The sequence below is a fragment of the Xenopus laevis genome, chromosome 6S (genome assembly GCF_017654675.1).
Source record: "Xenopus laevis strain J_2021 chromosome 6S, Xenopus_laevis_v10.1, whole genome shotgun sequence".
In the NCBI taxonomy this organism is placed as follows: domain Eukaryota; kingdom Metazoa; phylum Chordata; class Amphibia; order Anura; family Pipidae; genus Xenopus; species Xenopus laevis.
The window spans coordinates 16452833-16475303 of record NC_054382.1 but is presented as its reverse complement, the minus strand read 5'-3'; the positions used below and the strand labels follow the sequence as shown (position 1 = coordinate 16475303).

General features: G+C 39.3%; 1 protein-coding gene across 1 annotated transcript in view; it reads right to left on the bottom strand.

Moving 5' to 3' along the window:
• Window positions 1-6323: 6323 nt before the first annotated feature.
• Window positions 6324-22471, bottom strand: part of LOC108719842 (enhancer of polycomb homolog 1) — a 52967-nt gene continuing 36819 nt past the window's right edge. The window contains exons 11-14 of the mRNA XM_018269057.2: window positions 15671-15789; window positions 11173-11314; window positions 9715-10087; window positions 6324-7857 (exon numbers count right to left, since the gene is read on the bottom strand). Of these exons, the coding sequence (XP_018124546.1) occupies window positions 7785-7857; window positions 9715-10087; window positions 11173-11314; window positions 15671-15789 (707 nt within the window). The 3' untranslated portion in view covers window positions 6324-7784. The remainder of the gene's footprint in view (window positions 7858-9714; window positions 10088-11172; window positions 11315-15670; window positions 15790-22471) is intronic.

Below are 22471 nucleotides of genomic sequence, written 5' to 3'. Positions count from 1 at the left end.
AATAAATCACTTTCTTTACATTCAGTGTGCTGGAATTTCCATCAGCTACGGCCCCTGAGCAGGCAGTTCCCAGCAGGCCCGGACTGGCAATCTGTGGGTTCTGGCAAATGCCAGAGGGGCTGCTATAAGGTGGCAAGTATTTAGTGGGCAGGTGGGGGCTGTTCGGGCCTCTCTGTGGGCTGATTGGGCCTCCTTGTACCTGAAATGCCAGGGCCTATTTTAATTCTCAGCCCGGACCTGGTTCCCAGGTCCTCCCTCCAGAAGGATAATTTGCTGAGGGCTGTTTGAGCTCTACATCCATATTTTTGGACATACTTGTTCAACGTCACATGGAGAGGTAGAAATGATGCAATCCAGCATCTGACAGTTGGTCTCCATAAAGCACCCGTGGCCATACTTAAGCACAGCCACCTTCTATTGTTTCCACCTTCATTTTCCCGTATTTTTTTTTTTTTATTGGAGCTGGCTGCTGCTCCTGTATAAATGATAGTGACCCAACAGGACATGCCTAGACAGTTGGCTGGCATGGTTGGAACCAGTCATGTTGCTCAAACATATCTTAGCATGAAGAGCCAGCTTTACCTGTACTGTTTACTTTTGAAGAGGAAAATTAATACTGTCTCCATCAGAATAGTTAAAGGGACTCATGGCAAAACATGTTTTTTACAAAATGGATCAGTTAATAACACTCCTTCAGCAGAATCCTGCATTTAAATCCAAAAGTGCAAACAGATTTTTTTATATTTAATTTTTAATATGATTTAGTTTCCCGAGTGCCCTCAGTCATGTGACTTTTGCTCTGATAAACATCAGTTACCTTTTACTGCTGCACTGCAAGTTGAAGTGATATCACCCCTCCCTTTTCCCCCAGAAGCCCATCAACAGAGCAATATAGAAGGTAACACAAGATAACAACTGCCTGGTAAATCTAAGAGTAGCACTCAATAGTAAAATCCAGGTCCCACTTGCATTACTAACCATGCTCCTAAGGGCTAGTCCACACAAGGAGATCCGGGGAGATTTTGTCGCCTGGTGACTAATCGCCTCGTCTCTTGAGCGACTATCTCCCCGAACTGGCTCACTGAGGCAACTTCGGGTGACTATAGAAAGCGCATCGCCACGTGTGCATTAGCGCAGACGACGTTGCATTGTAGCCTATGGGGAAATAGTAGCTCAAAAAACGAGGAGATTAGTCGACAGGCGACAAAATCTCCCCGAATCTCTTTATGCGGCCTTACCCTAAGTGGTAGATATTACACTCAATAGTAAAAATTCAAGTCCTGTTTACCCAAGTCACAACTCCTTTAGTTACTCTGAGTAGAAGAAACAATAGCTTATCTGAAAGCAGTTCCATTATAAAGTGCTGGGTCTTTCTGAAAGCACATGACCAGGCAAATGACCCGAGATTGCTGCCTACACACCAATATTACTACTAAAAAAACATACATTTATTGCTTCAACAATAACATTTTATATGGTAGAACAAATTACTTGTAATGTACCCAGTGTAAGTTTGTGATAAAAAGTTTAACATAAAATTATGCCAGAATCCCTTTAAGTCCACAATATAAAATTGGTATCTTAAATCTAGGTAGCCACTACCATATAAGTATTTATTGTAAGGGCAGAGACACATGGTCAGATTCGGGGAGATTAGTGGCCACTAATCTCCCGGAATCTGACTATGTGTCTCTGCCCTAACACTGCTTGCCCTTTATATTGCAGTAATTGAATTAGTTTGTCTACAATATATAACTTACATGTTATCAGTTAATTACCTTGAGCATTATCTCTACCTTGGTGCTAGTCAAATACACAAAGTCTGACCAAACCAGAAGGATAATATCATGGCCATGGGAAAAGAAAACATGTTATTAAGCAAAAACAATGAAATGTCCACAATTTAACAAATGCTCTGAATCACCTTCCTAAAGAGCTTGCATCACGGAGAATAGGGGTTATCACCTTATACTCTTCAAATAACCTTAATCTAGCCTGCAGAGCTGAGACTCTACATCCAAGTTGGCCTTCACTTCGGTCATATATCAATGGGTGATATTCTGGAGATGGCAGTCGTTACAAAATACACATACAAGTTATATACATAAACTTGGCATCTTGGGTTTACTGTAAAATCATTACTCATGAGTAGAATAAGGATTTATTAAATAAAGAACTTCAAAGGTTCCTTGGTTCTGGTTTTATTACCTGGTCTTCAAAAGAAGGTGTGGCTTTCAACAACAGGAAATAATTTGCACAGGAATGAGTTCATTGCTTCTTTGTTATTCTCAGAGAGAGAGAGAGATAATCCGTTTATGTATAAACTTTGCTTTGAGACATTATTTTATACCTAGGGTCCACATTCCCGAATATTCAGGGGTAGTTATGTAGGTAGGAATAATAAAGAAGTAAAAGGTACGTTTCTTGCTCTGGAGAAAATCTTTGGTGGCCAACCCAATTCTGATTTATTTATTTTTTTAAGCACAATTAGTTCAGTAGCGCAAATTCAAGGCTCCAAATTAATATTATATGCTTGAGTTCTCCACAGTAGAGAAACTACTAGATAATTCTATCCCGCTGGTGGACCTCACTTTAACTTCTTAAGGGCAGAGACACACACTGCTATTCGGCTGTCCGAAGTCGCATGAAGTTTCCTCGTGAGGCAACTTCGGAAAGCGAAGCATTCCGAGTGCCATCCCCCCAGCGATTTACATTACATTAGGGGTGGGAAGGGGAAAACATTTTTTACTTCCTTGTTTTGTGACAAAAAGTCATGCGATTTCCTTTCCCTTCGGTTCGGCCAGGCAGAAGGATTCGGTGCATCCCTACTTTCTATTCTCTCGCTGTTGGCTCAGACTGTTGGAAAAAATGTAAGACAAGGCAGCTGATTAACAGACCTGTCTTTGCTGGGGAACTATGGGTGGCCATACACTATAACAGTGATCCCCAACCAGTGGCTCTTGAGCAACATGTTGCTATCCGACCCCTTGGATGTTGCTCCCAGTGGCCTCAAAGCAGGTGCTTATTTTTGAATTCCAGGCTTGGAGGGAAGTTTTGGTTGTATAAAAAACAGATGTACTGTTAAACAGTCTCCTTTAGACTGCCAGTCCACATAGGGGTTACAAAACAGTCAATCACAGCACTTATTTGGCAGCCCCATGTTTGTGATGCTCCCCAACTCTGGCTCACCGTAACAAGATGGTTGGTGCTCACTGCAGGGATCAGGGCCAGAACTAGGGGTAGGCAGAGTAGGCAGCTATCTAGGACGCCATCATTGGAGGGGCACACTTTTTTTTTCATTGTTTCTTTTTTTTTTCCAGCGTTATTTCATAATTTGTTTCAATAATCACGGTCACTCAGTCGGGTGGAATCCCCCTCCTTCACCTTCTCCCTCTTGCCAGCAAGTAAGAGTCCCTTCTGTGCAGCGTGACGTGCGTATACGCAGAGAGCTGGGGGGCTGCTTGGTGTGTCTCACACTCGCTGCTCTCAGCCTTGCACAGTTACACTGAACTGAAGACTTTCTTTCTATAACTGTAAAGTGTGAAGCTTCCAAATATCGATCGGAAAGACCCGTCTGAAGCCTCCATACACGGGCAGATTAGCTGTCAAATTGGTCTAAACTAGGGATGCACCTAATCGAAGCCTACTTTGCACGTGACACTTTGTCACAAAACAAGGAAGTAAAAAAATGTTTTCTCCTTCGCACCCCTAATTTGCGTGTGTGTGTGTGTGTTTCTCTGATATACCGTAGTAAACACATTTGTAATAATACCCAGAGAGTGCTTTCATATTATATATCAAACAATTCCAATGCACCCAAAGCCCTCCACAGTAATGTAATACAACTCTCAACATCTTCTGAGAGGTGAACTTACCTGAAAAGTACCTGCCAGGTAAAATGAAGTGTTGATCTGCCTCCACTACTGTACAGGTGTGACAATTAGAAGGAAGGGCAGAGTCAAAAAAAAGAAAAGATCCATTCCCTGTCAATAGTGGAAAATAATTAGCCATAACATTGAATTATATTTAATACCTCCTGAGAAAATTATATCCAAACAGAAATTATGTGTGCAACTTCCACTAAGCACATAGAATACTGCAGTGCAAAAAATTGTATATTCTGTGCAACCTTATAAGCAATTTAAAGGAGAACTAAAAATGAATGTGTCCACAAATGCCATATTTTAAATAGTGAACTTATTGCACCAGCCAGAAGTTTCAGCTTGTCAATAGCAGCAATGATACAGGACTTCAAATCAGCTACAGGGTTGATTATTACATTTTCATGCTAGTTGCACTGGTTTCTGTGCTGCCATGTACTAATTATTCTGCTTGATAATTAGCGACGACCCCTAAGCTTAGCTTCTCAACAGCTGCTCAGAGCCCACTGAGCATGTGAGTGTCACAGACACTTTCCAAGATGGTGACCCCCTGTGACAAGTTTGAAGTCCTGGATCATTGCTGCTATTGACAAGCTGAAACTTTAGGCTGGTGCAATAAGTGTAGTATATAAAATATGGCATATTTAGACATTCATTTTTAGGGTTTAGTTCTCTTTTAATCCCATTACCAATAGGGCAACCAGAAGATATCAAACTACTATTTCTTTTAGGCCAAGAACAAAAGCTAAGGCATAGAACGTGTCATTTAAATCAAAGTGGTGATCAAGCCAGCTTTCCCTACCAGTCATTGCTTCCAATTACAAAGAATAGGAAAATTTTCTTTCTATAGGACCTGCGGCTCACTTTAGACGTCACTGCCAGTGCAGAGTCTTTCCCATTCCCTGACTGGAGTAAGGACCACTGAAGTTAAAGGGGTTGTTCGCCATTGAGATGACTTTTAGTATGATGTAGAGAGTGATATTCTGATACAATTTGCAATTGGTTTTCATTTTTTTATTAATTCATTATTATTTTTGAGTAATTTAGCTTTTTAGTCAGCAGTCCTTCAATTTGCATTTTAAGCAAACTGGTAGCTAGGGTGCAATTTACCCTAGCAACCATGCTTTAATTTGAATAAGAGACTGGAAAATGAATATGAGTGGGACTGAATAGAAAGAAGAGTAATAAAAAATTAGCAATAACAATAAATGTGTAGCCTTACAGAGCATTTGTTTTTTTAGAAGAGGGTCAGTGACGCAGATTTGTAAGCTGCAAAGAGTCATAAGAAAATGGCAAAAAACTATAAAAAAAATAATGAAAACCAATTGAAAAGTTGCTTAGAATTGGCCATTCTATAACATGCTAAAAGTTACCTTAAAGGGGAACTATCACAAAAATTTTAATTTAATAAAAGTTTCAGCATACTGAAATAAGAAACTTTCTAAATATAAACAAATAAAAAAATCTGTTCAGTTCCTGAAATCAAGTTTATCTTCACTATTTCTCTGACAGCATCAATCTATCTATCTCTATCTATATATCTATATAGTCAAGCTCTGGCACTCACAGGATTTGCACAAAAAGGAGAAAAAGGGTTATCTGATGATTAAAGATGGTTTATTAAGTCGACGTTTTAATAAAGTCGGCTTAATAAAACATCATCTTTATTCATCAGATAACCTTTTTTCTTCTTTTTGTGCAAATCCTGTGAGTGCCAGTACTTGAGACTCTATATTTACAAAATTTACTTGAGCACCCAGGTCTCTTCATCTACACTCGAGGTGTGCAGCTTGTACTTATGGGGTTTATATATAGATATATTGGATCTAACTGTCAATGACTATATGACACCCAACTGCTGCATGAGGACAGAATGAAGAGAAACAGATGCTGAGAGAGGGATAGTGAAGATAAACTTGATTGTTTTGGAAAAGATATTTAATTGAGAATATTTAATTGATTGTATTTGTAAAAAAAAAAAAAAAGCTTATTTCAGTAAATTTTCATTTTTGCAAGAGTTCCACTTTAAAGGTGAACCACCCCTTTAAAGGAGAAACAAACCCTTTACCCAAAAAACTTTTACCGGAAGAAGGGAAGAAGACGGCTGCAGTGAACTCTGCTCCGAGGGGTAAGTAAAAAGTTAGGGGCATATCCCCGGGGGGGCCTCTAGGCTGGGGGAGTCTATGTGGGGTGGATAGGGATTTTGGGTAAAGGGTTTGTTTCTCCTTTAAAATGCCATGCGTGTTATATCCCTAATGCCTTTTTTTGCCATTAACAGTATAATGTAAGGTATTTAACCATTGGTGTTTAACAGCACATGGGTGAGATGCAACACTAAACATTTGCTGGTAAGCTTTACAGAGAAAGAAAAAAACAAGTATAACAACAGATACACGCGTCAGGGAGTAGAACTAGAACAGCCAAACACAGAAGTCAGCGAGATCAGTTTTAGGTCTTTTAATTTTTTCCTTAATTTAGTGGGAGCTTCTCCTTCCTTTCATTTAAGAAAACAAGTGCAGAACATTGAATAAACTTGACAATGAAGTTAGAGCTGAAATCAATACAGAAAAAAAGAAACATCACCACGCATTTTGTCTGTCAACATGTAATGCCCTGGGTTTATTTTTGTGTGAGATTTCAGTCACAATTTCTTTCCAGGTAGGATTAAAAAAACCTCCAAGGATAATGTATGCCATTGGTGCGGTCATTCAGACTTTCGGTACTGACATAACATTAGTAGTCTGTGATGTACCACTCTCTTCACAGAAGAGAAGTCAAATATTTCCAAAGGAAGGCACCCGATAGTTGTGGTTCTGGCCTTTCAGCCTTCTGGAGAATTGTAAAAGGAAGAGAAAAAGGAAAAAAAAAAAAAGCTGGCTGTTTCTGAAATTGGAATGATGATACACGTACAGCAACTACTGCATTCGTCTCCCTTATATCCTTTTCTTAAGAACAAGTAAAGAATGAAGTCTTTTAACAGTTACACAATAAAAAAATAATTTTTAGAGGGTTTTTTTTCCATTTTTTTTTTTTAAAAAAAAGGGCAGACATAAAAAAACAAAAAACAAACTCCAGTTGTATGGACTCCATTTGCATACTTGATTTAACACTTTTTTGGTGTAGGAGGAGATGGGGCAGCAACAAAACCTAAGTGCCTGAAGTAGCAGAAAGCACCCACGTGATGGACAGGCGAATGGGAAGATTCAACAGACTTCATTATTATCTTGTAACTTGTCATATTACAACAGGAAGATCCCTAAGACTTTTACATTCCCCACTTATAAATGTTGCCGTTTCTCTAATTTCTGTATGTATGTCACCATTTTTTTTTTTTTCACGATACACAGAAAACTCAGGGGCCCAGCGAGGAACCAAGTTATACCATTTACAAAATACCAAGGAGTCTACAGCTACCTAACACATTTACTACAGCACAGGAACCAATGAAGGTACAGTGTACAAAAAACTGTAAACACGGCACAATAAATAGATAAAACAGCAGGTTCCGCACCATGCACATGATGTGATGACACTTCTCATCTCTATACAATCTCACGCTCTTACTTTGTTGCAGTTTGTTGCCCGTTTTGTTTTTTATCCCCCCAGTGCAAAGCATCACAAATGAACAGTTCTGTATTCAAGTAACATATATACAAGGGTATTACAAATATGCAGTACTGTACAGATAATTGCTGTATTTATAATTTACAGATGTTTATTTCTTTCCTATTAACAGTACGAAAAAAATAAAATCAAAGCATGAGAGATGTGCATTGCTGTTGAGTCCCCACAGCTGCCACGGAAATGCAGTGTGCTGCTTCCCACCATCCCTTGCATTTGTAATGCTACTGATGCATAGCACCTAGACAAGTTCCGAAGGCTGCAGTCCCATTCCTGTGGAAACTACGTCACCTCCATGGCTACTGTGTTGTCTGTTATACTGTTCAATGCTGGCTTTTCTGTTTCATGGTTTTCCCTAGAGAAAAAGAAAGCAGATAAATTTACTAAATCCATGACCTAATCTCTTATTTTAATAAATTGAACTTTTTACTTTATTTCATAATGGAATAAATTATTTGACATTTCCGTTTTCTGTTAGTCCAGCAGAAGCACGTCTTGTATCAGTGGTGATAGGCAGTTAAAGGAACAGTTCAGTGTAAAATAAAGGCTGGGTAAATAGATAGGCTGTGCAAAGTTAGCCAAAAATGTAATGTATAAAGACTGGAGTGACTGGATGTCAAACATAATAGCCAGAACACGACTTCCTGCTTTTCAGCTCTCTACGAGTTAGTCAGGGACTTTAGGGGGGGGGGCACATGGGCCAGCTAGCCTACCCTATATCTAAAGTTTTATGAGATACTGATCGGGGGACATGGTTTACACAGGCTGAACAAAGCCCCATATTCTCCACTCAATTTTAACGTATGATTTTTTGATGGGTATTCCACTAGTACACTGAACAATTCCTTTAATGGCAAGCAGTGGGGGCAGTGAGAATTATTATAGTGGTGATTTACTTTCCCTAGCGCTAGAGTACCAATAGGAACTAAGGGAGTGCCCATCTAACAAGACTCTTGCACTCTGGAGAACAACTAAGCGACTATGGCTTTAATGTGTTGCTAGATTATCCTAGGCAGGGATGGCATTGGTTCCCCATCCAAATTAAAGATTATAATTTAAAATGGGGTAACAGTACATGATCCAAATCTGCTTGTCGAAGGAGGCCACTACAAGATCTTTGCTTGATTTGCCAACTCAAGTGGCAAGCAAAGATGGACTGATTTAATCATTGGGTCAATGATCAGATCACATGACAGACCTATGGCCAGTTGAGTATTAAAGAAAAAGGTCAGTGTAAATATAAAAACTAGGTTAATAAATAGGCTGTGCAAAATGAAAAAAATTCTAATGTTTCTAATATAGTTAGACAAAAATGTAATGTATAAAGGCTGGAGTGACTGGATGTCTAACATAATAGCCAGAACACTACTTCCTGCTTTTCAGCTCTCTTGCTTTCCAGTCAGTAACCAATGGGGAGGCACATGGGTCATAACTTTTGAATCTGAGCTGAATGCGAAGGATCAATTGCAAACTCACTGAACAGTTATGTCCCATGCAGCCCCCCTTATAGTCGCTGACTAACAAGAGTTAGAGAGCTAAAAGCAGGAAGTAGTGTTCTGGCTATTATGTTACACATCCAGTCACTCCAGCCTTTATACATTACATTTTTGCCTAACTATATTAGAAACATTTTTTTTTATTATTTTCCACAGCCTATTTACCCAGTTTTTATTTTTATACTGAACTGTTCCTTTAATGTCCATGGCCTATGAGATTCCCAGCCTACCCTATATCTAAACAAGTTTTATTAGATATTGGTTTATTCACACTGAATAAAGCACCATATCCTCCACTCAATTTAAAGTGTGAGTTTTTGATATGTATTCCACTAGTATGTGTTAGCAGCCAAACAAAGCAGAGGTGAAACAAGACAATATTTGTAGCCAGGTAGCACCAACAATTTACATATTTTCCCCTTAAATTAAAAAATTTGTTTGAAGGGAAAGAATGCATAAACAAAAGGCTAAGGGTAAGGCCACACTAGGCGATACGCTCGCAATTCCCCATAGACGCCAGCGCAAAAGTTTCCCCAGCGATTGCGGATTAAAAGTCGCGGCGAAAAGTCGCCGCGAGTCAAATCGCTGCGCTATCGCCTAGTGTGGCCTTACCCTTACAACATCTTCATTTGGAGGATTATGTTAAGGCTTCAATAAAATAAGCAGAAACATTAGTTTGATCAATTTACCATGACGGCACATTTTCTCTCACTTACCGTGGTACTGCATCCACTGAAGATGCTGCTGGAATCTTGGGTACCTGACAATTTGCCGCTGCTGCTGCAGCCAGCTTTAAGGCAGACGAAGGAACAGCACTTAAAGTCCTAGGTAAATGGCGTGCATTGAGGGTGTTAATAGAGTTTACAGTGGCAACGGAGGAGGGGACAGTCAATCGGATGCTATTCCCAATCAGGACCTGAGTTGTTGCAGAATTGACAGCAGTTCCTTGGTGACTCAGAGCGCTGTGGGAACTAGCAGTCTGTGAAATATTGGAAGGCTGTAGCAAGGCTGAACCAGTTGATAATGGTTGACTTGAATGTACAAGTGCTGCAGGTGTATTACTACTGAGGTGTAAGCCCTTGTATACTCCTAGAGGGGGAAAAGTTAATAAAATACAATTAAAAAACCTAAAATAAACAATATCAGAATATTTTTGACAGCAGTTTATGAGAAAATCAATTGCTATTTGCTTTTCAGGACACGTTTTTAATACCTTTAGAAGAGAATACTTAAAGAGGTGGTTCACCTTTAAGTTAACTTTTAGTACGTTATAGAATGGCTAATTCTAATCAACTTTCCAATTGGTCTTATTAGTATAATAATATATAGTGTAATAATATTGGTATTATTTATGGTTTATAGTTTTTTTTAAATATTTGCCTTCTTCTGACTTTTTCCAGTCTTCAAGTGGGGGTCATTGACCCCCATCCAAAAACAAATGCTGTGTAAGCCTACAGATTTATTGTTATTGCTACACTTTATTCCTCATCTTTCTATGGAGGTCCTCTCCTGTTCATATTCCAGTATCCCATTCAAATCAGTGCATAGTTGCTAGAGTAACTTGGACCTTAGCAACCCGATTGCAGACATTGCAAACTGGAGAGCTGCTAAATAAAAAGCTAAATAACGCCAAAACCACAAATTATAAAGAATGAAAACCATTGCAAATTGTCTCAGAATATCACTCTCAGTCTACACCATACTAAAAGTTAACTCAAAGGTGAACAACCCGTTTAACTTCAGTGGTCCTTACTCGGGACCTGGGGTTTTCCACATAACGGATATTTCCGTAATTTAGATCTTCATACCTTAAGTCTACTAGAAAATCATGTAAACATGAAATAAACCCAATAGGCTGGTTTTGTCTCCAATAAGGATTCATTACATCTTAGTTTGGATTAAGTACAAAGTACTGTTTTATTATTACAGAAAAAAAGGAAATCATTTTTAAAAATTGAGATTATTTGATTATAATGGAGTCTATGGGAGATGCCCTTTCCGTAATTCAGAGCTTTCTGGATAACGGATCCCACACCTGTACTTCCACCTCAAAGTTGTCCATACACATTCAACTGGTGAGTACACAGTTTGCTTAATTTATATGCAATGGAGTTGTAACTGCCAATTGACAACTGTGCACAAGTGAACAGGTAACATCCTAAGACTGAACCCACCTGAGGATTGAAGGATGCCATTCACTCCAATTCCAAGGACTACGTCATCCTTCATTTTGAAGGCCAACAGCTGTTCTGACGTCATCAAAGCTGTAGCAGCAAATTGAGCGCTTGCAGAATCTAATGTCTTTGAAATAAAACCCTTTATATGCATACAAAAAAAGAACAAACATTAGTTCCAAAACAATTGTAAAGCTAGAGCTTCTAAATGGTGAATCAAGTTTTATTTGTGCCACCAAACAGGCAATGGTTTGAAATGTCACCTAGTCATAAAAAGCTGTATAATAAAAGCCCTTTTCAGATTAAACATGAAACCCAAATGCTTTTTTGTAATTAAAATATCCATACTGGTTATAAATGTACTTAAAAATCCCAGCTGTAAATCTACCTTGTTCTTTATCGACACCCCTAATTCTCCAACTTCATCTGATCTGAAAGGGCTGCAGCTGACCCCATCCTTTAAATACCTGGGGATTACTGTCCATACAGATCTTAAACAGTTTATGGATCTTAATCTCCAACCCTTGATGCTCACCCTGGAAAACAAAATCAAAGCCTGGGCTCACCTGCCTTTATCTCTAGTGGGACGTATTAATTTATTTAAAATGGTTATGTTACCAAAATTCTTGTATGTCTTCCGGCAAACCCCTATTAGTATCCCGTCGCAATTCTTCCAGAAGCTTAAGTCGCTCCTGACGCATCTATTTTGGGGGGCTACCCAACCCAGAGTAAAAGCAACGAAACTGCAACTCCCCGCAGACAAAGGTGGACTAGCAGCACCCAACATGTTTCTATATTATCTAGCAGCCAGATTAACGATAGCATGGTGGTGGGCCTCTCCAACAAGGGAAAACCCTTCTACTACTTTGGAAGCTCGGGTGATGGGATCATACGAGGGACTAAAAAACTTGCTATATAGAGGCATTACCAGTTCACGCAACATTACAGTACCAATGACAGCGGTGGTGCAGGCCTGGCGTACAGCTCTTCAGCTATTCCCGCGACCTCCCAACCACATGTCACCTTATGCCCCCCTTTGGTGTAACCCAAACCTATCACAGGTACAAACAGTGCCAGACCCCCAACTGTGGGCCAGTTTCAATATTAAGTATGTTAAAGATGTTTGTGTAAATGATGCTATATGTGATTTCCAGTATTTGAAAGACAAGTTCCAAGTCCCGAACTATATGTTATTTAGGTTTTTCCAGTTGAGGCATGCCTTATCCGCTCAAGTCAAGGGCCACACTGTAGACACATCCTCGAGACGCATTGAAGATGGGGTGCACAACCCTCAACTCACTAAGCCACTGTCTACGTTTTATGCCCAATTAATCTTATCGTACTCAATACCAGACCTTACTCCTCTTCGTCAATGGTCGCAGGACATTCCTAGTATAACTGAGGAGGTTTGGCTAGATATTCTGGACTCACACTACGAGTATCTGGTTGCAGCTAGAGACAAATTACTACAATTTAAGGTTCTGCATAGAACCTCTCACTCCCTCCAGATTACATAAAATCTCAACGCAATACTCGGAGGAATGCCCAAAATGCCATCAGACCCCGGCAAATTTTATGCACATGTTTTGGTCATGTGCCGAAATCCAACAATTCTGGAACTCTGTTTCTGGTTACACATCCGAGGTCATAAGTATCCCAATTAAACCTGACCCATTGTTTATGTTACTTAACCAAGTGGAGGAACTGGTCCCAACAAGGGCAACAAGAACTCTCTTAGCAATCTTATTTACTACGGCCAAAAAATGTATAGCTCTGAAGTGGAAGGCCCAGGACCCTCCATCACTTGGCATGTGGCAGAAACAAGTTAACTCAGTAATCCCTCTTTACAAGCTGATATATATTAGAAGGGGATGCCCCGAAAAGTTTAAAAAGACATGGGACATGTGGCTAGAGGCTCAACCAACTCTCACAGTATAAGGCATAATATGCGAGTACATGCAGAATATACAAGGATCTAGTTGTTCCTACTCTTGGATGGCCCCTTTGTAATCTTCTAGCAGGTCCACCCCAACTGGTACAGTGAAGCAATGAACCACATAAAGTACCAAAGATTCTCACATATTCTTTAGTTAGCTTAAGCAGGTGTTCAAATCCTTCCCTGTTAGTTAAGGTATAAGTATGAGTCCTTGGGGCAAGTGTGTGTGTAACTCGATCACGTATATAAACTCCTATACCACCTAACAACCCATTTACCCAATACACAAGGTAGATACAGCACGGTGTTCGTTTAGCTGAGGCTTATATCCTGTATGTTATACATGCTATCATCGAGTGTACCGTATTCACTTGCAATATGACTTTGCTATGCCTACCTGTGTCATACTGTTGTTATTCTGATATACTTAATAAACTTGAATTGTTAAAAAAAAAATCCCAGCTGTCAATCATATATCGCCTGCCCCTCCTCTATGTCTAAAGCTGGCCATAGACGCAAAGATCCGATCGTACGAATCAACGTACGATCGGACTTTCCCATCTCCCGACCCTCCACTAACCATTCAGATCAAAGTCTTTACCATTCCGATCAAATAAGAACAGATCACCCAATGTTCTGCCCCTGAAAGCAATCGTACGATACTTATGTCTGACAACACTAGTGACAGTCTACCTCTGAAAATCGTACGATCGGCAATACACGCAGAGATATTATCGGCAGGCGACAGAAATTTTCTAACCTGTCCGATCGACCAAACGACCGATCTCCGACGGACGAAAAATGTCGGGACTCTCCACACACGGTCCGAAAATCGTACGAATCCACGATTCGTACGATCGGATCTTTGCGTCTATGGAAATCGTACGAATCCACGATTCGTACGATCGGATCTTTGCGTCTATGGCCAGCTTAAGCCATAGAGGCAGGGCAGGCAATTACTTTCACTTTCAATTCAGCACTTTCTAGTTACAGCTGCACTCCTCACATTGTCCCATCCCTCCTTGCCAGCTAATTGTGCAGCCAATTCATGGGCAGGGGTATCAAGTCCACAATTCTGGCACATAAACAAGCTTTTGGAAAGATGCAAAGCTTTTCAGTGTTCATGAAAGGGCTGCTGCCTGCTTGATGTGATTGTGAATTCCAAGACTGAAGGAAACAAAATGTAAAGAAGCTGTATAGTATAAATAAAGTTTATTTGCTCAACAAACCTTATAGAAAAGAATTTTCAGGTGACAGGTACCCATTAATAAAGGGACAGAACAGCCTGAAACGTTGCCTGGTTGTTGTTGTTGTTGCACAAATAAAACTTGATTCACCATTTCTTTGGAGAACTGCTGGAGCGATCATTGTATAGTATACCCTACCCTGTGCAGAGGGGATTGCAGCTTTGCACACAACTCTTCAAAAAGCAGGATTAAGTGTAAGTGAAGCACAGTCACTATCTTTACTTTCCATTTGGCCTATTCTGAGCAGGTAAAAGAGAATAATAATGTCCTATTCAGATGCTACTGGGTAAAGCTGCCACCCAGTGTCACAAACAAAATTATTTATAATTAAAGGGAAAAAAAATAGTCTTTATATCCAGCCAAATGTTGCACTGAACAATAAATCTTTAAGTACACATAACCCCCTCAGACTATAATTATATGTGCATGATAAAATATGTAAGAGTTCACTCGTGGTACTTGCTTTTACCACCCTTAAAGGGATACTGTCATGGGAAAAAATTAATCAGTTAATAGGGCTGCTCCAGCAGAATTCTGCACTGAAATCCATTTCTCAAAAGAGCAAACAGATTTTTTTATATTCAATTTTGCAATCTGACATGGGGCTAGACATATTGTCAATTTCCCAGCTGCCCCAAGTCATGTGACTTGTGCTCTGATACACTTCAATCACTCTTTACTGCAAGTTGGAGTGATATCATCCCCATCCCTTTTTCCCCCCAGCAGCCTAACAAAAGAACAATGGGAAGGTAACCACATAACAGCTCCCTAACACAAGATAACAACTGCCTGGTAGATCTAAGAACAACACTCAATAGTAAAAACACATGTCCCACTGAGACACATTCAGTTACATTGAGAAGGAAAAACAGCAGCCTGCCAGAAAGCATTTCTCTCCTAAAGTGCAGGCACAAGTCACATGACCAGGGGCAGCTGGGAAATTGACAAAATGTCTAGCCCCATGTCAGATTTCAAAATTGAATATAAAAAAATCTGTTTGCTCTTTTGAGAAATGGATTTCAGTGCAGAAATCTGCTGGAGTAGCACTATTAACTGATGCGTTTTGAAAAAATCATGTTTTCCGATGACAGGATCCCTTCAAGGAGGGCCACATATAGTCTATGAATTCTATATCAGCTTTAAGGGGCCAGTTTAATATTACAAACATGGTTTTCAAACAGTACATCACAAATAATCATTTTGACCAATTGTTTGCAATATAGTACAGTATGGGTCTCCTTAAAATGTAAGTTTTAGAAATTACTTTGGTCAGTATTTAAATAAATTGTGGCACATAGTAGGAAAAAAAATGTACCTGTGATGTGTTGGCAGAAGAATTATTATTTGCATGCTGCTGATGGATTTGAGCAAGCTGTTGTTTCTGCATTAGTGCCAATTGTTGTTGATGTTGCTGGTATTGTTCGGCTGTAACTGCTAGGAATAAAATGCATGGCATTAATACAGCAGCACGTCTGAACTACATGCCCGGAATTATAACGTTTTTTTTTTATTTTTACACTAGGTATATCTCTACGTTCATTCAGAGAAATGCATTCAGTTAGTACAGAAAGTAAGGGTATTCTGACAGCAAATATGAACAACTATTTTTGGTAAATAAAACTTACTATATACCGAGATAGGTGGAACCACAGTGAAACAAGGTGATGTAAGCAAGAAGTGATAGGACAGGATCAGTACTTAATCTGATTTAGAAAAATGGTAACATGGGATGCACAGAGGCGGATGACCATGAACTGTATCAGAGGAGGATCCAAGCAACAGTTACTGCAGCACACTGGAAACTGGCAATTTGCACAAAAAGTGATTTATTGGCTCGAAATAGACCTATCAAAGCAGGCAACGTTTCAGGCAACTTGCAGGACTCCAACTAAGCATACTACTGTATTATATTGCCCTTCATATACCAGGGAATAATCCAGTATGGCCGCATGTTAGCGTCCTTCTGTGTACTCTTAGGAAGCAGATTTTTGGTCATTGTTAAACAGACGGACACCCATATCATAGGAAGACACTGGATACTTGCTATTATCTTGGAGTAGTTCATCATTTTATAGTTGGTACATATTTCATAATCTAAAGAGTTAGTTATATACAATGTATTTGTAAATGGCATACTTTATAGGGTTAGGCTTGTCAGCGAGGCCCTCTCCATTGGGTCTTTAGTAGTGGCTTAGAGTATTATCAAATGAGGTTGTTTCTCGGTTTGAATATAAGCACAGCATGAGCAAAAGCCCCTCAGCTGCCATCTCAATTGTGTGTCTGCACCCAGCCTGGATGTAGAGACAGAGAACATTTTTCATGAAAATATGCATTTTTGGCCTGAAATCCATCAATGCCAAAAACAGTCGCATTTGGCATTAACCTTAAAGGAGAAGGAAAGGTAATTTTCAATAGCTATTAACTATAAACTATTAGTTGCATGCCCCCCATCGGAAACGCCATACTTTAATTACCCATTTCGCTGTGGATTTTTTGTACCGAGAGATAGAAGTAAATCCCCAATGCGGATATTGCGGCCAGCATTTTGGTGATGTTCTGAAAGTGCCAATGCGCAAAATGTATTCCTCCCCCATGACCCCTCGTGTCATGCTTTCAATGCTCACAAACACTTGCCTCGGGCCTTGCACAAACACTTGCCTGGGGGATATACAGTAACTGTTTGTACATTCACAGAGCTTGGATGATTGATTCTGCGCATGTGCAAGCCTTATATAGCAGATCTATAGATTATCTAAAAACACTTTTTTTTAGGCTACACATTTATTGTTTTTGCTACATTTAATTATTTGTCTTTTTATTCAGGTCATCTCCTATTAATTTTCCAGGCTCTTATGCAAGTCAATGCATGGTTGCTAGGGTAATTTGGGCCTAGTATCCAGATTGTTGAAACTGTATGTTTGGAAGGAAAAAGGAGAAATGTGTATTTATCTTGGGAAAGATGAAGAGACCTTGCTCATGTCTTACTGAGCAGCATCACAACATCAGTTCTGTTTTCCTACTGAACATATTTCTCTCCTATGACTGTACAGTTACTAGAATTAACCAGCAGGTGGTGCAGATGTTACAAAATTCATTATATTATTAGTTAAAAAGTGCCTTGACAAGCACCCAGGGCAATTTAACATTTTTTATAGGTTTACATATACTCAAAAACAATTTGAACAACAAATAAGCCCAATATCATTGCTTTAATATATTGCCAGCAATATGGATTCATGCAGCTTAGTAACTATCAAGTACAAGGCACTATAGGTTTACAGAGAAAATTGAAATAATTGAAAACTAAATTATTTGCATTAAATATGCTGTATAGGATATATGCCTTCCCATAATTTGAAACTTTCCAGATATTTCAGATATAATCTGTATTACCACAAGAGGCAACTAATGGTCTCTTCAGAGAGGCTACAATCTCCCCGGAACTGCCTTCCCTCTGCTATAATGAGAAGACGCAAGCGTCAATTCACTCGCGGCGTTTGAATTGCCGAAGTCGCCTCACAAGGAAACCGGAAATCGAAGCGCCGCGAGTGCGTCGCCCTGCAGAAGAGGCGATTAGTCATCAGCCAACTAAATCGCCCGAATCTGCCCGTGTGCCCCTGCCCTTAGGCCATCTTAAACCTTTTTCTCAACAGACCCAGATTAACCAGAAATAAAGACTTTTTCCAGTTACTTTCTATTTTTTGCGGGTACCGTTTTTCTAATATTTAAGTGTAGAATTTGATTTTTTCCTTCTAAAGCAGCTTGGGGGGATGCCGACTCTTTAACTGTTCCAAATTGATACATTTAGTTGTCCCTGCTGAGCAGAAACCCTGAGTTAGAATTGATACAGCAGTTGCTAATATTCCACAGATACTGCTGAGAAATGTATCAACTAATGGAGCAAATTGTAACCGTCCAGAGGCTCCTGGATCACTGACTGAAACACTAGAGACACGAACATTAAACTTTAAACTTCAAATGGTAAAAAATAAATAAGAAGGAAAGCAATTGAACAGTCTGTTTATGGTGAACAATCTGAAAACAACTGAACTGAAAAAAAAAAAAAAGTGTTTGGAAGGTGAACAACCTCTTTAAAAGGAACAGTAACACCAAAAAATTTATGTTTTAAAGTAATAAAAATATCATGTAGTGTTGCCCTGCACTGGTAAAACTGATGTGTTTGCTTCAGAAACACTACTGTAGTTCATATAAACAAGCTGCTGTGTAGCCATGGATGAAATTGAAAAAGGCTATATGGCACAGGTTAATAGTGGATAACAGATAACACCATTATGTTCTACAGAGCTTATCTGCTGTGTAACCTGAGCCTTTTCTTCTTTAAATGGCTGCCCCCATTGCTACACAGCAGCTTATTTATATAAACAATAGTAGTGTTTCTGAAGCAAAACACATCAGTTTTACCAGGGCAGGGCAACACTGCATTATATTTTTATTTCTTTAAAACAATTTCATTTTTTGATGTTACTGTTCCTTTAAGTTTAGAATTGGGACCACAACACAAATATTTGTTTAGAACCAGGCATGCACCTGGTTATAATGAATACAGCAAAGGGGAACCCATATTTTGGGTCCCAGTCCAAAGTTTAAAGGAGAACTACCCCCACACACACAAAAACAGACCCCATTCACAGCACTCCCTCCCTATCACAAGGTGCCATCTTCTGTATCTGTGGGTTTTCTCTGGATCAGCTCACCAACACAAAGTCTGCTGGCGCGTGCACAATTGCAGCGAATAATGGAGTATTGTCCAATGCACATACACCAGAATAGCTCAATGTCGGCAAACTGAATAGAAGAAAATCTGAAGATACAGCTTGTGAACTCTGTAAAGCCGACCTTTTAGATGCAGAGTAGCAGAGCAAACAGGGATGCTATTTCTTGTAATAGACTAAGGGAAGAGAGCAGAGAGAGGACCAATGGAGGGCAGTGTGTGGGGGGTTAGTTTTCCTTTAAAGGGGTTGTTCGTCTTTAAATTAACATTAAGTATAATGTAGAGAGTGATATTCTGAGAATTTGCAATTGGATTAGATTTTTTTTATTATTCGTTTGTTATTTAACTTTTTATTCAGCAGCTCTCCAGTTTGCAATTTCATCACTGGTTGCTAGGGGTCTAAATTACCATAGCAACCATGCATTGATTTTGAACTGAAATATGAATAAGAGGATCAGAATAGAAAGTAATAAAAAGTAGCAATTACAATAAATGTGTAGCCTTATAGAGCATTTGTTTTTAGATGGGGTCAGTGACCCCTAACTGAAAGCTGGAAAGAGTCTGAAGATGAAGGCAAATAATTAAACAACTATAAAAAATAAATGAATACCCATTGAAAAGTTGCTCAGCATTAGCCATTCTATAACATACTAAGAGTTAACTTAAAGGTGAACCACCCCTTTAAAGTGATATATACAACCTTTTTAAACATAAGCTCATTGAACAGGATTTCATCAGGAAATATATGTTGCTTGTTCTTGCATTAAAGTAAATAAACACTTTCACCATAGTGCTTTCTGTCTTACTGCCGAGTCATTGTTTACATAAAACAATCTAATAATAGAAATCAGTCTGCAGATACTGTATAATGTACTGCTCATTATCTCAAAGCATTAAAAAGGATGTAATTTAGGTTTTTTTTATACATAGCTCATCATCCCTCTTTAAGCTAATTAACCTGATTTTTTTTTGGGGGGGGGGCAGAGTGTATTTAGGGAAACCAAACAATTTTCCAATAGTGCTTTAAAATGTCAAGCACATTGTCAACACAAGTCTTATTTATTGTGTTTAAGGTACATATAGGTTTATACTGGCCCTTTAGGGTCAGGGCACACAGGCAGATTCGGGGAGATTAGTCGCCCAGCAACAAATATCCTCTTCTTCGCGGCGACTAATCTCCCCAAACACCTTCCCGCCGGCTATAAAGTGAATTGGCGGCGGGATGGCACTCGGAGCGATTCGTTTTCCAAAGTCGCTCGAAGTTGCCTCACGAGGAAACTTCTGGCGACTTCGAAAAACTAATCGTTCCGAGTGCCATCCTGACGGCGATTTACATCATAGCCGGCTGAGGATGCAGTTTGGGGAGATTAGTCGCCCTGAAGAAGAGGAGATGTCGCGGGCAACTAATCTCCCAAATCTGCCTGTGTGTCCTGACCCTTAGGAAGCATTGCCCTTTCCCCCCCAACATGAGGAAATCAAATTAAAAGAATATGTATTCTATATTGGTATTCTTTTACCTCCCACACTGCTTACAAGAACCAAGAAGTTAGAAACAAACTAGTTTTAATTTCTGCTTAAAAAAAAAAAAAGGTTTTTGATATCGCCGAGCTAGAATAGCAGGCAAAAGGTATGCCCAGCACTATCCTATTCACTGAACTCATGTTGAACAAGGGTATATGCCCTGCAAAACCCAGCTGCTACAATAGATAAATAAACCCATGGATTAATTGCAATTCACAGGGAATAAATTGAATGTACACACAGGCGTTTTTTGCTGCGCTCCCCTGCATTGCACTTTCTTCCATTTAGCCGCAGGGGAGCACAAGAGTAGACGCACTCAATTATTGTCAATGGGGCTGTCCTCACACAGACGCATGTATGCGCCAAACGCAGGTGGGACACAGCATGTTGCATTCACCTACATGCGCCTTTGTTAGTACAGCCGTCACAATAATTGAGATTTATTAAGAGTCGAATAGTAAATTCGAATTTTCAAATTGTAATTTTGATCAAAACTGAATTGGGAATAATCCAAACTCCAAATGTTGAGATTACTCAAACCTTGACAATGGGAACAATTTGAATTTGACTATTTTCCACCTAAAACCTTCCGAGTTCATGTAGAAGTCAATGGCAGAGGTCCAGTGACCCATTTGAAGATGTTAATAGCCGTCCTAACATTCAAGGTTTTTTTTCCCCGGAGGAAAAAAACTCAATGGGTTGAATATGAATCTAATACGAATTGAATTTTTGGATTGTCCCTATTCATTAGTTTCGAACAAATTTTTTCTTAACCTCCCATTCGAATTGTGAGTGTATTCGACTTTATTAGAGCAAAAAATATTCACATGAATTCGAAATACGACCTTTGAGAAATATGCCCCTAAGTGCTAATCCAGAGATAGATTAAACGAGTACCACCCCTTCCCTTTTCTAGCAAAAATTTTCTCGTTCTGTACAGTTGAGTGCTTAAACCAGGTAGAGAGCTCTAATTTTCAATTTTCAGCTCACTGGTTGCTCTCTTTCCCATTGTCAGAGTTAAAGTGACAACACACATACAGTTAGGCCCATAAATCTTTGGACAGAAACAAAGTTTTTCCAATTTTGGTTCTGTACATTACCACAATGAATTTTAAATGAAACAAATGAGACTTTCAGCTTTAATTCAGTGGGTTGAACAAAAAGATTGCATAAAAATGCGAGGAACTAAAGCCTTTTTTTTTTTTTAACACAATCACTTCATTTCAGGGGCTCAAAATCAATTGGACCATTGACTCAAAGGCTATTTCATGGGCAGGTGTGGGCAATTCCTTTATGTCATTATCAATGAAGCAGATAAAAGCCCTGGACAACATGACACCATGAGGTCAAAGGAACTCTCCATGCAGGTAAAACAAGCAATCCTTTAGCAAAAACAGAAAAAACCCATCCGAGAAACTGCTACAATATTAAGAGTGGCAAAATCAACAGTTTGGTATATCGGTTTACGCTACTCTACTATTTGCCAGCATTCAAATGGGGGTCACTAACCATGCAGCCTGTCTGGCTAGATGGAAGCCTAGCAACCAGATAGCTGCTGAATTTCCAAACTGGAGAGCTGCTGCACATAAAGCTAGATAGTTTAAAAATAAATAAATAAATAACTGCCTTTTGCACAAATCCTGCATGTAGAGAGACATAATGTCTGGTGATTTCAACAGTGAGCTCGAATACATCTTCTAGGATAAATTGGATCATTCATGACACCCAACAGATTTTTCTCCTAACTAAAAACCATTTAACACAGACCAATGAACCTTTACTTCACCTCCTTTGAGCAGGGTGTACCGATTATTAGCACTGAAGCAGTGCAGGGGGGTGCACAATCTTACTCGCCTTTGCATG